The 22,467-nt window shown below is 35.6% G+C and overlaps 1 protein-coding gene across 12 annotated transcripts in view; it reads left to right on the top strand.

The window, feature by feature from the left end:
• Nucleotides 1-22,467, top strand: part of LOC127961170 (dysferlin) — a 76,965-nt gene that overhangs the window by 28,233 nt on the left and 26,265 nt on the right. For 6 of the 12 annotated variants that reach the window (XM_052560153.1, XM_052560160.1, XM_052560152.1 and 3 more), the window contains 10 exons: nt 2,168-2,349; nt 3,781-3,921; nt 4,364-4,393; nt 4,888-4,923; nt 5,045-5,086; nt 7,638-7,739; nt 7,921-8,082; nt 9,455-9,620; nt 10,659-10,732; nt 17,100-17,156. In XM_052560153.1, the coding sequence (XP_052416113.1) occupies nt 2,168-2,349; nt 3,781-3,921; nt 4,364-4,393; nt 4,888-4,923; nt 5,045-5,086; nt 7,638-7,739; nt 7,921-8,082; nt 9,455-9,620; nt 10,659-10,732; nt 17,100-17,156 (992 nt within the window). The remainder of the gene's footprint in view (nt 1-2,167; nt 2,350-3,780; nt 3,922-4,363; nt 4,394-4,887; nt 4,924-5,044; nt 5,087-7,637; nt 7,740-7,920; nt 8,083-9,454; nt 9,621-10,658; nt 10,733-17,099; nt 17,157-22,467) is intronic. The other 6 variants (XM_052560158.1, XM_052560161.1, XM_052560159.1 and 3 more) reach the window with 2 other exon arrangements.

The raw sequence follows: 22,467 nt of genomic DNA, 5'->3' as shown, positions 1-22,467 counted from the left end.
GTAACAGTGCACGCTCCCCATAGCTTGTTTATCCCTTTGTTTATTTGAGCCACTGTGTTTGTGGGAAGTAGGAAGTTGTGTGTGTGAGTGTGTGTGTGTTTGTGTGTAAGTGGGCTACTTTAATAAGAGCTGGGAAAAGTGTCTGTTTCTCCCTCCCAAGTGAAACTATCCTGCTGAGGCTGCTTTACGTCGACTGAAATAAACTTTGACTGTCGCTCCAATTTCTGCCATTCCTAAGTTAGTTTGTCACTTTCTTATTTTTCAGCACCTTAAGCGCATATATGTTTATTTAAATTTTCTGAATCTGTGTCATTTAAAGGAGTAGTTTACCAAAAATAAAAAGTCTGCCATTATTTACTCTTAAAAATGTATATGCTGATATTACTTGCAGAGACTTTTGGAAAGAATGCACACATTTCAATTTTCAGTGACGGTTTGGCCTCATGGCAAAAACATAACTGGGGGCACTTTTTAGTGATACGCGAAATACCGTACGCACCAATAAGTACATATTTCTGCAGTTTCCAAAATAAATGAACACTTGAGGCAGTAAAACTCTACAGAGTACAGAGTTTTGACTAATAAAATGCAATTTTCGCACAATTATTTGAAGAATACCATGTTATGACTTCACAACAATATTAGTATGCTGGGAGATTTGAAAACTGAAAACGTTAGCATTGCACATATCCAGCTTCATATCTATGGGTTTTCATAGACGATAGGTTAATGGCATGGTTGCATGAACAAATGCGTTTTTATATCAGTTTTGCATTTGTTAACACTATCGGCTAGGTTAAGGGTTGGTTTTGGTGTAGGGCATATTTCCAACATGATAGAGAATTAACTTTTAATGACAATCCACAGATATTTGAATTCTAAACTGCCGAAATTCGTACCAGAAGCAACATAATAAAAACACAAATAATACACACCTATGTCAATGAAATTAAAACATGCCAGGGTTCACGTATTAAACCCGTGTTTTAGCGTCACTCAGTGGACATTTCTCTTTGAAACTGCGGCAAAACGTGCAGTAAGGTTCGGAAAAACGGTGTTAAACACAGAGGTACAAATTTTTATTAGACCAGGTTGACACAAACTTAATCTGAATTATTTGTTCCTAGTGTTCTGAAGTCAAAATGTTTTGAATGTGAATTTGTGCTTGCATTCAAATTTGGCTTTTTTAGATAGTCACATATGCCTATTTGTAGAAAAAGTTTAATTTAAGAGCTACAATAACTTCTTAAATTTCAGTCTATGCCTCACACAATTGTGGTTCATGACTTGGAATGCAGTCATATGGACAACGTTTATGATGGTTAAATGGTGTTAAATGGCACTGTCAGCTTAAATCAACTTTAATAATTTTATAGAAGAGAAGCATGCACATTCTTTTTCCTTTCTATTTAATTAAAAAAAAAAAAATATATATATATATATATATATATATATATATATATATATATATATATTTTTTTTTTTATTACGTCCAGATTTGTAATGGCAATGACAGATTTTTCATTTTTGGGTGAACTATCTCTTTAAAACCCTCACTTAAATACATAAACACTCACACATGCACATGCATTGGCTAACGCACTCAACTTTCCCCCCCCTTCTCTGTCTCACAACCACACATCATCTTTCAGACATTACATAGACCTACTAAAGTTCAAAAATGCTCACCCTCCCTACGCCATAACTCAGGATATCTCTGGTTCTTTTCACTTCCATAATTGATGTTGTATTCTTGGCAAAGTCACCCTCATTACAGAACCAAATAAAAACAGAAATGCTTGTGTTTATTGTGTTTACTGATGCATTGAAAGTCTTGTTCTGAGGAGAATTGTACCAAATCGCTGCCTCAATCTTGATGGCAAACAGACCTTCAATGAGTTGATGGCTGCACATCTTTCCTAACTCTTGATGCAGTTCTTTCCATTTCATTTATCCATTCATGTGGCAATAACCTCTATTTGACCTGACGAAGCCTTTCTCGTTTCAGTTGACAGTTTAGATCTCGTTTTAGACAGTATACAAATGCACATTGCACATGCTATTCCCCTTGATGTGTACTTGAAACTCTTGCCATACTTCATCACTTATTCTGACGTGAAAATGTGATGCAGTTCATTGATCTTTGACTCTTTGACTCTTTGATTAGATCCCTATGCCATTGTGTCCTTCCTGCATCAGAGCCAGAAGACGGTGACTGTTCGTAACACGCTCAATCCCATTTGGGACCAGACTCTCATCTTTTATGAAGTTGAAATATTTGGAGACCATCTTGTGACTGAGAGGAACCCTCCCCACATTGTGGTGGAACTATACGATCAAGACACCTATGTGAGTTTTCATTGTATTATTTTATAAATGGGTGTATTTATTGGCAGATTAATTAGACTTTCGACCAGCGAAATGAAGTCTAGTCCAATTTACAGTTGGTTCAGGTCAAGAACCGCTAATTTTGTCAGACAGAATTATCTTTATCAGAATTATCAGAATTATCTAGCTCAGTCTTATTCATAACACCATGCGAGTACAGTTCATATCTATTTGAATGAGGAAAGACTGAAGTCTGTTTAATTGTTTGACAAAGTTATGTTTAAAAGTAACATATTTAAAATTGAATGATTAAATTCAGACATAGGTGGTATTATATATTGGACTTCTTAAACCAGTGTTGTTATTGTTACCTGAAATAATTAGTTTTCATTAATTGAAATAAGGCAAAAATAAAATTAAATATAGAAAGCTTTAAAAACATAAAAAATTTATAAACTGAAATAAAATGTTTAAAATCAAGCGTAGCATCAGTTTTGGCTAGGCATTGTTTATCAAGCTTGCATCAGCTGATCCACATCTACCTATTGGGATGAGACACCTATCACAGCACCCATATTTAAGATCCTTCAGTATTATCACCAGCTTTTGCGTTGCTCAAAAGTTAATTACCCTCCTCCATCCCCAACTCCACCTCTCGACAGTCAGTATGCGGCCTCCTGATTCTCCTGTGAATCAGACTTATTTCTAAAATGTTACATTAAATTATCAAAACTTTATGATATCTGCAATACATTTATGTTGGTTTTGTTCTGTTTATCCTGTGGGGTGTTATTACTGCCCTCTCTGCTCTTATCCATGCTAGGTTGCATGGATGTGCAGGGAGTTCTTTCCCAGAACAGAACCATACTGCCAATCCAAACTGTATGTTAATTGTCAGTAATCTTTCACCACAGTGGCCCTGCCAGAACTAAAGTAGTAACTGAAACTAGAACTGATTAAAAAAAATTATGCTAAATATTAATATTAAAAACAAAAACAAAACCATAGAACAAATTACTAAAACATAATCCAAGATTAAAACTGAAAACGTGTTTCCAATAAATAAATAAAATAGTAAAATAAAAAAGACCGGCTGGTCCAGCTATGTAGCTTTTTGCATTAATGAAACACAGGTTTTATGTATAGGCAAGGCTACCAACAATACATTAGGCATTATGACTACTTATTTTTGTTTGTATGTGCCTTTTTATTAACAGTAATTAACAGTATTAGGCTAATTCTAAAAAAATAAGTAACGTAGTAGTGACAGTGATAAATGATTATTTACAGATATAAAGCTAAGACGATTATAAATATCATGTTTGCATGCTACTGAATGTCTCAAACAAAACTCTGAATGACATGCTGTCTGAAGCTTGGGCTGATGTCAGATAGGTTTCGTTTCATGTCTGTGAAACAGAAAATGCCTGATAAGTTATTTGACCCCTGCAGGGTGCTGATGAGTTTATGGGCCGTTGTGTTTGCCAACCATCAATGGTGTCTTCCCCTCGACTTGCCTGGTATCCAATCCAGAAAGCTGGGAAGCCTGCTGGACAACTGCTTGCTGCTTTCGAACTGATCCGCAGAGATAAAGTAAGAGTTATATGAATTATCTTCCTCATAGACTTTATATCACTTATTATATTGTAACTGGCTTCTGTGGCTTTAATTAATTTTCCAATTTTCAGTTTCCATGTGAATGACACATGACATAAGGATATAAAAGTCAGAATTAATTTTACCTCAGTGATGATTCTGTAGAATTCTTTGCGTCTTCTAGTCACATCTAGCCCAGCTGTTGTCTGCAGCATCTCTGTTGGAAGAAATGCTTTTGTTATGAGTTTAACCCACAAGTGTTTACATGGCATATATCACAGCTTCTCCAGCACCGCAGAGGAAGTTTATTGGCTCCTTCACCCACGCAGTTGTATTTGTATGCATAGTGCCTGACAACATATGATTTAAAATGCAAAACCGCTCTCAGTTTTTACGGTACGAAATAATTTAGTCGTTGCTCTTCATTCTTTCTTCACAGCCTGCAGTTCATCATATCCCCGGTCAAGAGGTTAGTCATATGTCTTTAAGTTGCCCATCTTTTTTTCCTTTGCTTTCTTTAAAAATGCACAGACACACACTTCCTGTCCTCCAAGTCATCGTCACTCCCTGTTCTCTCAGTCAAGCGCGACTGAGTAATTGGATAGAGCTGCTGTAAATGACACAGACATCACTGTATCTGAACCAGTTTCACTAGCCCTGTCTGTTTGGAGACTGGCACTGCTCAGCAGCTCTCAGTTCAGGAAAGCGGCCTTGTCTGGGCAATGCAGACAGCCAGGAGACAGATTGGAGATGCCAGTGGAGTTTAAAAGTGCCAGAGGCCCCACCCAGTCCAGACCTGTCCAGCTGGCATCAGTTAGAGTGGGATAATCACAGGGAAATTGAATTAAAGTGAACCCTTAGAGAACAGTCAAACCACCCACCCACGCACACACGCAAACAAATACCCACACTGTAAAACTTTATTTATTTGATTTAAAAAATCTTTTTTTTTTTTTTCTGCAGGGTGATATTATACCTCCCTCACATATCATGGATGAGGTAAGTGCTGGTGGAGGATTCTGTGAATCGACAATGGATCTTATTTGCAATTGCTCCAGAGCATCTCTTTCCTGTTCTCTCATTCATTTTTCTGTCTCTGTTTATTCTGGGCATCCTCAAGCTTGTGCTTCGAGGGGTCCTCTCTGACAGTCAACAGCAATGGGTACAATTCAGCATGCATGTACACACACAAACACATTTCACTGCATTTAGTTGATTAAACACAATGAAAAAACACAAGACATGTGGTTCCACCATTCTAAACTAGAGCTAATTATTAAGTCATTCAGACCTTTGTAGCAGCCTATAATGTGGAGATACTGAATTGGAACCAGTAAAGTTAAAGCTCCAACATGTCATTCCCACTGGTTTTCATTAGGCTGTGGATATGGAGTGCTGAGATCTAGACTTTTGTTTTATCGCTGGTGGGTAGATTCCTCCAGAACTGTGTGTGCTTCTACGCACCTCCTTGATTTTTATGAGGCCTGCCAAAGACAAGATCTTGTGGGAGACGGCTTGGAAATTAAGAGGCCTTTCTGATCCGGCTGTATTCCCAGCTCTCCTATCTACTGGATTCCGCTTCATCTGCACAAAGATTTGTATTGTTCTGCAGTGGCATTTCAGAAAGACACAGTGATAGACTAATGGTGGAACTAACATGCTGCTATTAGACTGCATAATAGCTGCTCTTCATTAGATTCAAACACACTAGGGACATAAGCATTTGCAAGTCTCCAATAGTAAAGGAAAACATTGGCAATACATGGTTCACTGTCTTTCACTTTTTCTTTTCCTCTCTATTCCACATTACTGTCTTTGTTTTGCTTGAAATAACAGCATGATATCATTAAGATCTAGGGATGTACTGATATTAAATGACCAATAATAATACATAGTATTATAAAATAATAAAACAGAATATTTGGCAATATTATGGACGTAAATGCTCAGACACTATTGGATGAGAATTGAAGTGAGCTGGATGATGCCCTTTTTTTCATCTAGAGTTCCTTTATAAACCATTTGAACTTACATTACATAATGGAAAAAAAATATTCACTGGAAATGTATAAATTAGATTTTTTTTTTAAGGTGTTATTTAATTATTAGAAAATAACCTTAAGTGAGTGTTAGTTGACAGCACATGTAATCTAAAATATACACTGTACAAGTAAGTGAAACTGAAATTATATCAAATAGTTGAATATTGTATAACTTAACAAAACAGTTAAATTTGTTGAATAAATTTGATTTGAGTTTAACATTGGAAAAACATGTTTCCATTACTTATTGGCCATATAACTGTTACAGTGTGAAAATAGGAGAAATGTGGTACACATTTACCAATATTATAATTTTTTTTAATTCCCAGAACAGAAGAGAATAATGCTAGCATCACCAGGGTCATAGGTTTGATTCCTAAGGAATACATAAATGGATTTATTAAATTTCAATTACATTCAAAGCAATGTACAGTAAGTAGCTTTGGATAAAAGTGTTTGCCAAATGTATAAATGTAAATGTAAATGCAATATATTTAGGATCTGATTCATTCTGTTTGACCTTTTGAATACAGTGGTATTTCCAAAATGATTTGTTTGTATCTAAAGACTTGAGCATGTTGAGTCCTGAGTTTTATAATTGTCGGGAAATGTTCTCATTTATCAAGTAGATTAGCCATGCTTCCTTGAAGGTGTGTCTGTTTTAATGACGTTTCTTTTTTTTTCAAATCCTTGCCTTAACTTAATGAAGTTAGACATTACATAGTCTAATTCTCCATGACTGAAGCGTATCTCCGAAGGTCCCTTTTGCACAGAGCACCATTGTATTCAACAGTAGTACCATTCATCAAACAATTGCACTGGCGCAACATAGTGCTGGCTAATCCTTGCGTGTGTGTTTGCGTGTGTGTGTGTGTGTGTGTGTGTGTGTGTGTGTGTGTGCTGCAGCTTGATTGCTAACTTTGATTGGCATATGAAGTCATGATGTTTGACTTTTTGTAGCTGCTATTAGTAACCAATTCCTTGTTTGTTTTCACACCCATTTTTGAATTTGGGTGCGTCATGCAAATGTGCTTATATAGAGAAGAATGGAAACATAGTGTTTGTGAAGCTGAGTCCTCTAAATGTACTCTACGTTTCCTTCAATTTTGTGAAGATAACATTTTGCATGGTTTTTGAAACTGTGAATGCATTTTCAGCAGTCTTTGCTTGTTCATTGTATATAGTTAAATGGAGAATATCCATATCAATGTTATTTTACATATTTTATACTTTTTAATAATACAGGTGCATTTCCATAAATTATAATGTTGTGGAAAAGTTAATTTATTTCAGTAATTCAACTCAAATTGTGAAACTTGTGTATTAAATAAATTCAGTGTACACAGACTGAAGTAGTTTAAGTCTTTGGTTTTTTAAATTGTGATGATTTTGCCTCACATTTAACAAAAACCCACCAATTCATCTCAACAAATTAGAATATGGTGACATGCAAATCAGCTAATCAACTTTTTTTTTGTCCTAGTTTACTTTTTATAATTTTATGTGCTTTCATTGTTGTTATTATGAATATTATTGTTTAATTTATTTTTATTTCATTTTTAGTTTTTATTTGCTTCTGGTTGAATACATTTTTGTTCATTTACAGCAATAATAATCCTGATCCTCATTAACTTATATTTACTCATATTATGCTTTGCTCTTCATTCTTAGCCAGAGGATTCTGATTTGCCACATCTACCTCCACAAAGGGAACCTAATGTCTACATGGTGCCGCAGGGGATAAAACCTGTCCTACAACGGACAGCTATTGAGGTGGGCCCAAAACCTTTCCTTGCGATATCCATTTATAGTTTAAAGCCTCTTGTGCAGTATAGACTATTTGAACCTTATGAAAAAGCACTGACATTGCTTTTTTACCATTTACATGACGGTTTTACCATTTGTGATTACTTTAGGACATGTGACTTAACCTTTTAAACCTTTTAACTCTTAGATACTGGCGTGGGGTTTGCGTAACCTGAAGAGTTTCCAGTTGGCCAGTGTGGCATCTCCCAGTCTTCAAGTGGAATGTGGAGGAAGTGTGGTTCAGTCGTGTGTGATTCGAAATACTAAGAAGAACCCCAACTTTGAAGTCAACACCCTGTTCATTGATGTCGTAAGATCTGGATCTTGTTTTGTTTGTTTGCAAAATTAGGTAGAGTAGGGTAATATTAGATAAAGTTATGTAAGATTTAAAGGAATGGTTCACCTAAATATGAACATTTGATGATCATATACTCACCCTCTGACCATCCAAGTATGTACATTAGAATAGTTTTTTTAATTTTAATTTAGCCTTACTGTACATGACTTGCTCATCAGTGGATCCTCTCCAGTGAATGGGGGACTCAGTAGACTCCAGTCCGGCAATTGATGTTTGAAAAGCTGCATGCTTGTTAAAAAAAACTACTCCATCATTAAGGTGTTTTATCTTTCAATCATCACTTCTGGACAAAATGGCAGTTCATTTAATCCATATTAATGTTTTCTTTAATGAAAAAAAAAATGACTCCCCTGTTGTCCCCTCATGTCAATATCTACCCACATGTTTGTCTAGAGCTATTTTGGACTGTTTTTGCTTGTAAAGAGTACTTGGTCTTTTCATATTTCTCTCCTGATTCCGAAGAGATTACTTTTTCATTGTAGAAAACAATATTCTGATCAGAGGACGGTTAGATGACTTTTAGCTGGAACCAATGTTTGAAGTTGAAATCATCTTAACGATGGGTTTTGTTTATTATAAACATGCAGTCTGTGGATTACTTACATTACTTGTAAGTTATTGTGATGTTTTTATCAGCTGTCTGGACTCTTGTTCTGAAGGCACCCATTTACTGTAGAGAATCCATTGGAGAGAAAGTGATGCAATACCAGATTTATCCAAATCTGTTCTGATGATTAAGCAAATTTTCATTTTTGGGTAAACTTTTCATTTAACATTTATGAGGCAAAAATAACGCTATTGTAACTATCAAAGGTTAATCAACACAGTTGACCTTTGGCTGAGCCCTCTTCAGATTTCTTGTAGATTCTTTATGTAGAAAATATCAAATTATGTGTTACAGCATGCTGCTAACCAGTTGAGACAGACTTATATACAATGTGGTCATGGTGTCCTTCACATGGTGGATGTTTCATGAGTGATGACTGGCACTGTAACAATGTTCCCCAGCAATGAGCGTCAGTTCTTAATTCTAAAACGTAAGATAGTCTGGATTCCGTTCCAATACTCATCTAAGGCTGGAAGGCATTGCATGGAAAGAATGCTGAATGACTAGCAAAGTTATTTGCACTGTCAGTCGTGGTCAGCACTGTGTCATGTTTGCCTCAGTTTAGGGTGTGAAATACTTTCACAGAGTTTGAGAGGAGAGAGAGTAAGGTTCTGTAGAATAACAACTGAAATGGAGAAATAAACAAGACATCATAAGTTAAAGGTTTGTAAGCCTTGCATCATATTTCTGTTATCCGCAATCTCTTCTCCACTGTAGCAACTGCCCAAGGAAGAGCTCTACATGCCTCCATTGGTGATCAAGGTTATAGACAACCGTCAGTTTGGCAGAAAGCCTGTAGTGGGCCAGTGCACTGTCCACTCGCTGAATGAGTTCCGCTGCCAGCCAGAGAGCCTCGACAGTCACCCTACTGAAGAAGAATTCGGTGAGGAAATAAGGCAATGACTAAATACCTTGTAAACCACACATCTAAGTATATATTATATATAAACACTACAGGTACAATGAAAAGAACCGTTTACCGTTAGAAATTTGTAATACATTTCGTCAATATTTACAAAGGAACAGCAAGTAACAATGAAGTAAATATGAAATTTTAAGTAAAACAACTAAAAAAGGTAAAATATTAGTAAATTATGAATCATCCCTAGTATGTACTGAAATTTATTTGAAATTTATTTCATGCTAAGTATACTAAAAATATATTTATGTATGTACTTAATAAAAGTTCCCTGCAATAGTACTTTTAGTATACTAAACTGGTACTTAAAGTCTGCTGAATTGGAACAATTCTGTACATAATGCACTTTAATTGTGAAGAAGTAGTACTGAAGTCCAACTAAAGATATACTGAAGTATATTTGATTGTGCTTCAGGTAAACTTTAAATATCTTGCATTTAAAGACTGCTACTATTCAAAGATCATGCAGTCATCATCAGTAATGACATCAAAACACATTTTAGGATAAATATTAAGAAATGTGCATTGTGATCAAGTAGTACTCCATATAAAGTTTAATTATAATTTTTATATCAGTCAGTCTTGAGCGATGCATCAGTAAATGATTAATCTGAACTATACTTAGTGCGAAATAAATATATCTTAAATAAATTACTTTTTACTATGGTTAATCTTAGTAAAATACTAATCTTTTGATTACAACATCAAAAAAATTTTTCACAATTCAAGTTGTAAATTGTGTGTGGGTTCTCCTTAGGCAACGAAGGAAAGACAGGAAGAAAAACAGATTTTGGAGAAAAGTTAATTTATTTCAAGCTTTTTTAGGGTATATAACGTTTACACTAAATATAGTAACCTTCTCTAATTTAGAGCAATTCAGTTATTCAATAAAAAATGTCAAGGATCAAATGATTTTCTTATTTTTTAAAGTGCATTCTTTGACAAGATGAATGAACATTATACTTTATGCTTACAGTATTTATGGTTTATTTCCATCAACAGAGCCAATTGCTCACACCCCTAGAGATGACGTTCTGGTTGATATTGATGATAAGGAGCCTCTCATTCCTGGACAGGTATGATCAGTCTTTTTACCTGCAACTTATAAATCTTTTCTTAGCTGATTGACAAGGTGTGCTATATCCAGATCGCTTCTGAAACTTCCTCAAAATGCTCTTTGGAAAACTTGCTTTATTGCAGTCATTCTCAAAATGAGGGGTCCTTAAAAAAAGGGGTCCTAGAAAAATTGTGAAAGTATAATTTCTAGACCTGGAGAAGTCATTTCAATTAATAAAACAAGAAAAAAGCTATATATTAATCTTTAAAATCCAGTAAATCACAACCAACTCTAAAAGTCAAGGGTCCTTTAAATATTGTTGTGGAAAATGTAGTCAAAAAGCTGAGAACTGCTGCTTTATAGCTATGAATACACACTCTTGTTTGTTGTCTGTGATGATGTTAGTCCTCTTGGCTGCTATTCAGTAGGTGGTTGGTCACATAGCTTAGGTTTCTCCAGGTTTCTTTAGAGCCTTGTTAGAGAATGAGGTATGCTGTCATGGCAAGGTTAAGCACTTCTGAGCATACACACCACTTTATAAGGTCTTCTAGGGGTAGTTTTCTCCATGCATTTATTGGTGGAATTTAAGTGTGATTCTAGTTGTAAAACATGGCAATCACATCCTGTCCTTTATGTCTGGGTTATAGCATTGCCCCAGAGGGACACAGGGTCTGCGACACTAAGAAAGCATTGCTTTACGGATGGAGACTTGAGGAAAGTTGCTTCGTGAAGGACTGAGAAACAATGGGTATCATAGTATCGACTTCAATTCAATTGGGTATTAGCAGAAATGCTGAAAAAAAAAATCTATTACTTAAATTTAGCCTGTGATTTCAAGATGAGATGTAAGATTTTGGCCAAACTAGCCTTGTAATGTTGCTATGGTGCCATGTTAGTCAACTTGCGGCATAATTGGGGGTGGGTGTCTGATGAAATCATGAATTCAGTAACATGATGGAATACTGTTTGGCGCTTGCATGTATGATGAAGGCTCACACCATCTTGAGACAATGACACGCTTCGCTTTCTGAGAAAAGAGAGGCCAGCTTTAATGACGCCTCCTCGAGCTGTCATCAATTCCCTCTCATAACTACGACCTAAAAATACTCCCAAAAAAATAAATAAAAACAACACAAAAAATGATCAAGGGGGATTAGGAAAATGTAAAAATTGTTTCCATGTCTCAGCTTTAACCTCTCAGCCTTTATTTGTTCAGTCACTGGAAGAAAACGAGACTAGAATATCAGTTTCGGGGCCGCATGGCCCACTTGGTTTCCTTGGAAATGGATCATACTCACAAAAGCCAGTTTATTTAGGTTTTCGATCTTCCAGCTCGGCTGGCAGTGCTTCCCTGTGGATGTGAGGTGTTCTGTCATTTGCAGAGTGGAAAGAGGAATACTTCACGCTTGCCCTTTTGCGCTGGGTTTAATAAGCCCACGCCCAGCTCTAGTTAAGAGCCATTAATGGGGCTCTTTTCTTCTGCACTTGCCACCTTTTCCATTGATCTAATCCGGGAGCAAGATTCGGTTTTGTTGTATTCCACAGTATGTGACACAGTCAACTTACTCTACATTCATCTGTTAGTAACCCAACGATGATTACAAAATGTCACGTAACTAAGTGCCCACTGGCCTGGATGTCAGTCCAAACGCTCAAAGCCATTTAGACAGCATCAATGGGCACACCATTTGCGGTTTGACTGAAATCAGTTGAATTTAACCGCATGTTTGACTCTGAAAATGTATTGCTGAATACACAGTAAACATCCCCTCCAGTTCTGCTCCTGATTTCAGATGTCTGGTGACCACGGCACTATGGGCTTTATTTATAAATGTGCATTTGTATGAGGACTGCCATCAAATGGCTCGTTCTGGCTAACATAAATAAAAGAGGGACCACAACCACAGTCATCTGTGGTAGAATCCCAAGTGACCCTCATTTTTTTTTATCTATCAGAAATGTTTGATGGAATATAGGAAGTGAAGGAACTGTGGGAAAAGAGTATGTCAGTGTTTTTTTTGAAGACGGGCTTTTGTTGCATGGTTTGAACGCTCATCACATTTTACTTTGGCTTGAGGGTGTAGTTGCTTTTCTTTTGCCCATGCAGAACATGCACTTGATTTTCAGTTTTGGCAGCTCCTATGCATTTCACTATCATTTTTTTCTGTTTTATACCATTGTAGCATTCATTGACAACATCTATGGTAGTTTTGATGTATGGTAGCAAGGTCATTAGTACTGGTCAGCTGCACTGGATCAGAATAAAGTTTCTGTGGTCTATCGCACTACTGTAGAAGCCACAGTAGTTTGATCCCCGGCTCCACAGTCCCGCATGACTTCTAACATTCCAGTGGGAGCCTGAGGCTGCTGTGATCCACTCAGGAAACCAGGAAAAGCAAGGAAAACTAAAGAGGAACATTTTTCGTCTTCCTGTGGCTACTGTTTGGATTCTCATGGCAGTAAAACATTCAGTTCTTGCTCCATAAGAGCAAATTCCATTCAAATTCAATATTTAACAATGTGCACAGTAGTGTTTGAATATCTAAATCAGAACACAAATACACACCAGAAAAAGGCCAACTTGCATGTCCAAGCTCATATCTAAAAGACCATATCTTCTCTCTTGTCTTAAGATCTAATCAGAGAATGACTACAGTAACCATGTTTACTCAGTTTGCAAGAGTGAAGAAGGCACAAAACAGTTCAACTAAAGCCTACTTTGCATTACTTTTGTGAAATATTGTTACAAATTAAAAAAAAAAAATTCTAGTGGAATATATTTTAAAATGTAATTTATTCCTGTAATGGCAACTTCTGAAAACAGTTACTATCGATTCTGAAAACAATTATATTAATGTTTGTGTGAAAGCATTGGAGCATTTATTTTTTTCAGAAATCTTTGATAAATAGAAAAATTCAGATGAAAACTTCGATAAACTGCATTTATTTGAAATAGATTTATTATTATTATTTTTTGTGTGTAAAATAATAACTTTCATCCTTGCTGAAGAAAAGTACTGGACAAACTGACCACAAGCTCTTGAATGGTGGTGTACATTTTATTAAAAAAACGAATTGTCTTTCAAAAAAGAAAAAATATTTTGTACAGAGCTGATTCTGGTGATATAAAGTAAATTGATGCTGTATAGATCAGGTAAATAATGCTAGATTGTAAAAGTCAGTTGCATCCTCAACAGCTGCTAGCATTCAGAACCGATCTCCAAGATTGGGAAGTAAAATATACAATTTGGGTTCAACAGACAGCATGTGCCGGTGAACTGTTGTATCGGTGTGTGCAATTTGTTTTTGCGTATTCCCTCGTAAGCACTATAACTTGTTATGTCTTCACCTCTAATGTCTAATGTGTTTGGTGTTGGTGATGTTCAGAGCAGTACTGGTTTGAACTCCCAAGTGCATTAAATGAAACTTGATCCCCATCATCTCCCCAAAGCCTTTGCTTGGACTAGGCCCAGACCCCAATACTATTCCCTAGCGGTCTCATAAAAAAAATAAAAAATAAAATAAAAATAAAAACCTCCCTGGATTAGGTTTGTCATTTAAAGCAGGTTTTTGATGAGGCCAAACACAACCTCATAGGGGAAAGTAACACCAATCCAGTGGCTTTGTGGATTTGCTATGGTTTTGAGCGGGTTAAATTATATACTTCTGAAAGACGGCGCTAAAAGCAAGTACCCATGTAGAGGAGCTTTGAAGAGGTTTCTGAGGTTAGACTTGAGGGAGAACTACTGAAAAGGTTTGATTTTGATCCTACGTCTTGGTAGCTTCGCCCAAAGGCCTTCAGACAGCGAAAGAGGCGAACGGTCCCACTATGTACTTCAAAATGTTCTGTAATGCAACTCCTCTAGTTGGAGGACAACAGCAAACAAAGCGGCCTGGTCCTAATTAGCTGTTCTACTGAGTGGCTGCGTGGAGTCCTCTCTCTTGTTGTATTTATTATGCCCTGGCACTACAGAGCAGAAGGCGCTGCGAGGGTTCAGTCCTCCCTCTGATGTGGTAAGTCCTCGTCTTGGGCAACTGCATCCCCCCGCTCCTGGCTGCTCACCACCGGCGCCACAATAACTGCCACCCCCTACCCCCACACCTCCCCTGCTAGGGGTCGACTCTGGGGGAATGAGTGCGCTCGATGACGGGCCTTCGTGACCAGGTCCCTGTTTATGAGCAGCCAGTCTGATGGCTTGTCGAGCCCAGTTTCTCTGTGACTCTGTTTGAATAGTTTTGGTGCAGAAGATCACGTCCTGCACTTATTAGAATTGAACAGTTAGCTTGTTTGTTTCCTGATGTTTAACGCTGCACCCAGCATTCTTGATTGTATTTAGATTGCGGCGTAAAAGAATAAGCTTGATTTCACATAATTTCAGCAGGATGTGGTTGCTGCATGGGAAGACACAGTTCTGGCAGAACTCTGCTGTTTGCAACACCAGCCTAGCATAGCATTGTAATCAGCCACACCATGTGGATCATAATACGGAGGAATCAGAACTGGTTCGGCATGATTAGCTTGTGGCAGATGCGGTGTGGGAATGTAATCTCCCAGGCTCATCAGGGTGGGAGGTGTAAAATTGCTCTGCATAAAATGTGTTTTTGGCTAAATCTGTTGTGTATCGCAAGACATTTTTGGATTTGATTACTTCTCAGCATATATTTACATATTATATTTTTTATTAATATTTTGAATAGGCTTTTATTTTACATTTGTGTATTTTATTCAATATTGTTATTCAGGTTTAATTTATTGTTATTTTATTAAGTAATTTTACTGCTTCATCTTAAACTAATTTCAGTTAGTTGTCAGTGCAACATTTCTATTTTTTGTTTAGTTTGAGTTTTTCATCTAATATTTATAGAATTCTATTCTTAGCTTTATATAAATGTATTTATTATGCAGAAAATAATAAATGTTCTGAGCATGTGGTATTATGAGTAGTAATTGATTTTGGATTTTTTTTCTACATTATTATTATTTTCTTAATAATCAGCTCTGTTGGCCAGTTATGAGGAAAACTGTTTGTTGTTCCAAAAAAAAAAAAAAAAACTGTTAATGCCATATCAGTCAGTTATTATTGATATAACATTACATACATGTAAATACAAATACATACTGTATATTTGACTTATATATAAGACTTTTTTTTGTTTAAACTGCTATATATACTTTCTTTTTTAACATGACAAATGAATACATTAATGATAAACTAAAATGATAGAAACAGAATATTATTATTCATTTTAAATGAATGCTACTTTTTGTTTATGCTTAAACACACACAAGTTTGTAAAAGTTCCATGTAAATGCAGAATTGTTTTCGTGTTTTGCACAATATATTATCCTTTTGACGGGAGCATTTGTTGACATAGATGTAATAAGATTTGTGCTTGAATTATATTAAATATTTGCCATGAGCATGTCATTTATTACAACACATATTGCGTACAGGGATGAATGTCTTTAAAATGAAAAATATACTGTTACGCTAAATTATTCTTACTCCTTGGAGAGCTCCCTCCTCAGAATTTAATTATTTTATTCCATTGTTCAATGCATTTTCACCAGTGTTGTTTTATGGCTGGCGACACGTTCCCATAGAAAACAATGGTTTGATTTAGCATCGGGAGGCACAGAACTGTGGAATATGAATGTGTGTTATGTCTGCAGCTAATTAGCGTTAGCGCTTGCATTGCAGCATGAACTGAGACCCTCTCTTCATCTGTTAGAGCTATTATTGGTGAAAACCCACTTTTGAGTCCTATCCAGGAAAAACAACAATCTTGGGGTGTCATTCTTCATCGGGGAATCACATTTCATGGTCCTGACCTTGGTAATGATTTATCTATCAGCTAGAAACAGTCCTGTCTGAGTTCACAAACCACAGGTTCGAGTCAGAGCATTCGGTAGGGTTGCCATCTGTACCTCATTGACACTTTATGTTGCATTTTAGTCTGGGAGTTTCAGACCTGGCAACCTGATCCCCTTTTTTCTCTGTAATATATGCTGTCATCTTACTTCATCCACATGCACAGCTGATCTAATGTGTTGCTCTGTTTTTATGTCATTCCTTATTATGCTACAAAATGTTTTAACCAAGGCCAGGATTGAACTGTTGACTGGTATATTGTTGTATAACCAATACATCAGTTAGAACTTTCTTGATAAGGATATGTAATATTATACCAGTTACAGCCTCAAACATTTACTATATAAACCATAGAAACACTGTTTAGCTTTAGGCTTTGAATGGCGAAACTGAAAGAAGTGGCTTTTTTTGTCATTATGATTGTTCCTCTTATACTTTTAAAGTGTGTTGATTGGCAAATGACAGATATTAACTAACGTTAACCAACTAACCAATGCTTCTGGTTTATAACAGGCAGACGGCACCAGCTCTGCCATTATTAACATCTCGCCTTCTCAGTCCAGCCTCCATGTACGTATGTATCTTCATCACCCTTTCACCAGCTCTTTCCATTTTTCTGTAACCTTCATTTCATCCTGACTAGATCTCATTGACTGATAGTGCTATGGGTTGAGTCCAAGGTTTTTTGGCCCTTAATAAGTAAAAATTAGGGGTGTAACGATACGCGTATTCGTATTGAACCGTTCGGTACGAGGCTTTCGGTTCGGTACGCGGTACGCATTATGTACCGAACGGTTCGTTGGACTAATTAATTATATTTGCAAAATAAATAAAAAATTGTGAAATATAATGATATGCGTTCAACAAGGTAGCTCAATAACCCAAACGACGTAACAGGCAACGCCCCTGACACCCCCGAAGAAAAAAAAAAAACACCAACTTTATATGTTATATAGGCTACTCAGCAGGCGCTCGCTCACTCAGTACGCGCTGAAGGCTCGTTGCAAAATGGCCAATGCGTTTAACAGACCAGAAATATAAGATCCTCCAATAACCAACAGGTCTGGTGTTTGGGTGCACTTTACCAATCGATCGGGGCATCCGAGCAAGCACGGAAATCAAAATGGACTAGTACTGTACTGTATCGGAATTTCCTGAGCAGTACGATACAATTAACAGGCCTGCACGTTATTAGATAGAACAACTGTTATAAATAGAACGTATGCACGGGCAGTTTTGAAAACTCCACCTACTTTGCTCTTGGCATAGTGCAGCCCAAATCGCGTTGTATCTGAAGGGCAACGCTGAGCCCAGGGTCCAGCGCCGCGCGTACTGAGTGAGGGAGCGCGCTCTGTAGTGGAAAACGCAGGTTTTAAGAATATGCTTAATGTAATTGAGCCCCGTTACAATATTCCTTCACGAGCTCATTTCAGCCAGACCGTAATTCCTGCTTTGTGCCAAAAACAAAAGCCCTATAGAGAACCAATTTAGTAAAAACACACTCAATATAAAGAGTTATAGAGTTCCATATAAAAAGTTACATCTTTGTATTTGTTCATAACTACTACAACAATAATATAAAATTTTCATTTTTTTTTTATAAGGAAATGTTTTTGTTTTATACAGTATGCTACTAAGAAAACACCATAGAAGATGGGTAAAGAATAGCTCCATCATTGTTCAATGTAAAAAAAACATACTTTGTTAGTTTTAATAAATATATTTTTTTTAAATCAAGGAAATGTATCTGCCAATTTTTTCTTTTTGCTGTATCTAAAACGTACCGAACCGTACCGAACCGAACCGAGACACCAGTGACTCGTATCGAACCGAACCGTGAATTTTGTGAACCGTTACACCCCTAGTAAAAATGTATTGTTTTTTGTTTATTTTGTTTTTGTGGCATATGGAATGTCCCCTTTATTCAGTCAGCATGGCTGTAGTAAAATCATAGAAATGCACTTGTTTTTTGAGCTGTTCTTGGTGTATGATTGATGATGCAAGGACAAGTGACATCACCCAGACCAAAATCTGACATTTACATGAAGATTTATAAAAAAAAATTAAAAAAATGTAAAAACAAATATGAAAAAGAAAACTTTAAGAATGTTAAGATATTTTTTCTTTGAAACAAGATATTTCAGTATTTTACTGAAACGATCTGTGATTTCTGTCCTTTAAGACTTACTTTCTTTTGTGGAAATCAAAAGAAGCCATTTTTTGTCCAAATAGAGAATACTTGTTGTTTTGGACCCTTCTGAATTTCCCTGAAGGGAGATTAATTTTCTTCAAAAAAAATCTTCTTTTGTGTTTGTACAGTGAATGTATACAATATACTATAATATACTTTTATGTACTATAGTATTTTTATATATATACTATTACTTTTATATATTTTTATATATATATACTATTAATATCATACTATTAATTTAGTAAAAACACACTCAATATAAAGAGTTATAGAGTTCCATATAAAAAGTTACATCTTTGTATTTGTTCATAACTACTACAACAATAATATAAAATTTTCATTTTTTTTTTATAAGGAAATGTTTTTGTTTTATACAGTATGCTACTAAGAAAACACCATAGAAGATGGGTAAAGAATAGCTCCATCATTGTTCAATGTAAAAAAAACATACTTTGTTAGTTTTAATAAATATATTTTTTTTAAATCAAGGAAATGTATCTGCCAATTTTTTCTTTTTGCTGTATCTAAAACGTACCGAACCGTACCGAACCGAACCGAGACACCAGTGACTCGTATCGAACCGAACCGTGAATTTTGTGAACCGTTACACCCCTAGTAAAAATGTATTGTTTTTTGTTTATTTTGTTTTTGTGGCATATGGAATGTCCCCTTTATTCAGTCAGCATGGCTGTAGTAAAATCATAGAAATGCACTTGTTTTTTGAGCTGTTCTTGGTGTATGATTGATGATGCAAGGACAAGTGACATCACCCAGACCAAAATCTGACATTTACATGAAGATTTATAAAAAAAAATTTAAAAAATGTAAAAACAAATATGAAAAAGAAAACTTTAAGAATGTTAAGATATTTTTTCTTTGAAACAAGATATTTCAGTATTTTACTGAAACGATCTGTGATTTCTGTCCTTTAAGACTTACTTTCTTTTGTGGAAATCAAAAGAAGCCATTTTTTGTCCAAATAGAGAATACTTGTTGTTTTGGACCCTTCTGAATTTCCCTGAAGGGAGATTAATTTTCTTAAAAAAAAATCTTCTTTTGTGTTTGTACAGTGAATGTATACAATATACTATAATATACTTTTATGTACTATAGTATTTTTATATATATACTATTACTTTTATATATTTTTATATATATATACTATTAATATCATACTATTAATTTCATGTAATGTTTAATGCATTTTTGTTATTTATTATATATATATATATATATATATATATATATATATATATATATATATATATATAAAGCTATATATATATATAAAGCTGTATATATATATATATATATATATATATATATATATATATATATATATATATATATATATATATATATATATATATATATAGCTTTATTTTATTTTTATTTCAGTTTAAGTTTTGGTAATTTCAGCAATTTTATTATATTTCATTTTAGCTTTATTTCAAATACCAAAATTACCTGCTTTTTTTAAAGTTTAAGTTATGATTAAATTTCCAGATAAAAAAGAAATCTCATAGGTTTAATACGACTTGAGAATGATTAACTAAATAAAGTACAAATTTCCTAAATTGACTTTTCACCCCAAAATTCTTTCATCAATTAAAGTAATTTACCTTACATTAACACAATATTGCCTACTGTAAGTAACTGTGTATTAACTTATATTATACTACGGATTCACTGAATCCTTGAATCTGATTGGCTGACGAACGTTCTGAGATGTGCAATTATTTTCGGGGAAACGCACGGCGAACGTAGTTCCAGGCCGCTCTCTTGACCGCATTACAGTCCCATATCACTTTGCACAGTTAACAGTAATAACGGTCACGCATTTTGCACAAAAAGGTGTTGTCAGCGCTGCCCTGATGATTTGATCAATTAGCCTATATAGTGTAGCAACTGAAACGTACACATGACATTTCTCACTCACAGCGCTGTTTACAGATGGAAAGAGGTAGCCTAATTCACACAAGATCTTTCTCTCTCTCTCTCTCTCTCGCTCTTCTTCTAAAAACTTCATTAATAACTGCATTAGAATGCTATTAACGGCTCAAGCCTCCATTACCAGCTTTAAAATTACATTTTGGAACTAGCAAAAGAGGCATTTGATGAGATGCAAAAGAAATAATCCTACTCACAATAGCGATTTAAGTACAAAAACAGAACTAATCAAAACTAAATACGGGCACTGCAATGTAAAGTACACTACATACACATTTTTAAAGAATGGATTTGGCTATTAGGTGCATGAAACCAATGCTTCTGTGCACAAAATGGAATCAATATAGAAAGGGTTTGTTCTGGAAAAAGCTGACCAGCCTACACAACATCCAGACCTGAACTTGTTTTGGGATGAATAGGAAAGCCAACTTGGAGTCAATCCCCAATTGCCCAAAATTAGCACCTGACCTCCCTCAAGCTGATGCATCTGAATGAGAGTAAATCCCTGCAGCCATGTTACAACATTTTATTCCACAACATCCCCACAGCATGTTCCAGGCCTTTTCAGAAGATTGAAAACTATTATAGTTGCATAGGGAGGACCGACTCCCTGTCAATACCCGTGGTTTTGAAATTAAATGCTCTAATAAGCTCATATGGGTGTGGTGTTTGGGAATCCACATACTTCTGACCATAAAACTATTTCCAAATGATATTTACACCAGTCTAATTAGGCTGACGGATGCCTCTAATCAGGCAGATATATGCCAGTAGGAGACCTAGCTGGCTTTGTAAGTGCTTACGCAAATGTTTCTAACTCTAGGAAGGATTTGTGCATGTGACTGACTGAGTGTAGGAACTTTGGGTGAGAGACATTTTATTTTTGTATTACATTTTTTTATTTATGAGGCAAAGCTAATTTGCTCTCATATTTGTCTTTGACTGTGTAAAGTTCTCTTAGTTATGCTTCTGATTGATTGCAGAACACTGCTCCTCCAGGAGATGAATCCTGTTTTGTGTTAAGATCAGGGAGACTTAATGAACTATCCTTCTTTCTACACATTTTTTTTTTTTTTTTTTTTAGTTACAGGAATTTCATTTCTAAAAGAAAAAGTCTGGATTGTGAATGAGAGAACTTGATAAAAGAAGCAAGCATATAAGAGTTGTGTGTGTTAGGGCCAGTCTATTCTTAGATATCGTGCAGGTCTTAGCATGGTCCAATTCGGACTTGGTCACATGATCTCCACAGATCTAGGGCTTTGGTTCTAGGTCTTAGACCAGGCCAGGTCTAAACAGAATGCTTTGATATAACTTCTTGTTTATATCACACGCTGGCTGTAGTACTTTCTACCTTCTCCTGCCAAAACATAGAGGTTTCTTTTTTTTTTTTTTTTTGCAAACAAGATATTTATTTTATTAGAAAACATTCAAACCAGATGATCAAAAACCCAAATTTTCTCTCTCACCAGAGCCAAAGTAAATAGGGCTGTTAAAAGATTCCCAGTGCATTTCCCCTCATAGCCAAATGTCAAGAACAGAAAGAAAAAGAATCAGTTAAAGGAAGAGAAAGAGAGAGAGATGAAAATGTGTATTCAATCAGTTTTCCTTTAATTAAATTTTGTAGATACTTTCTATGAGCCATGGTCCTGTCCTGTTGCTTTCAGGAGGGAGAGAAAAAAGATGGAGAGGAGAGAGATTTTCATTGTAATTTTAATGAGATGTGCTTCATTATTTTGA

The sequence above is a fragment of the Carassius gibelio genome, chromosome B7, assembly GCF_023724105.1.
Source record: "Carassius gibelio isolate Cgi1373 ecotype wild population from Czech Republic chromosome B7, carGib1.2-hapl.c, whole genome shotgun sequence".
Taxonomy (NCBI): Eukaryota; Metazoa; Chordata; class Actinopteri; order Cypriniformes; family Cyprinidae; genus Carassius; species Carassius gibelio.
Note: the sequence above shows the minus strand (reverse complement) of the source record. Positions and strands in the feature narration are given on the sequence as shown.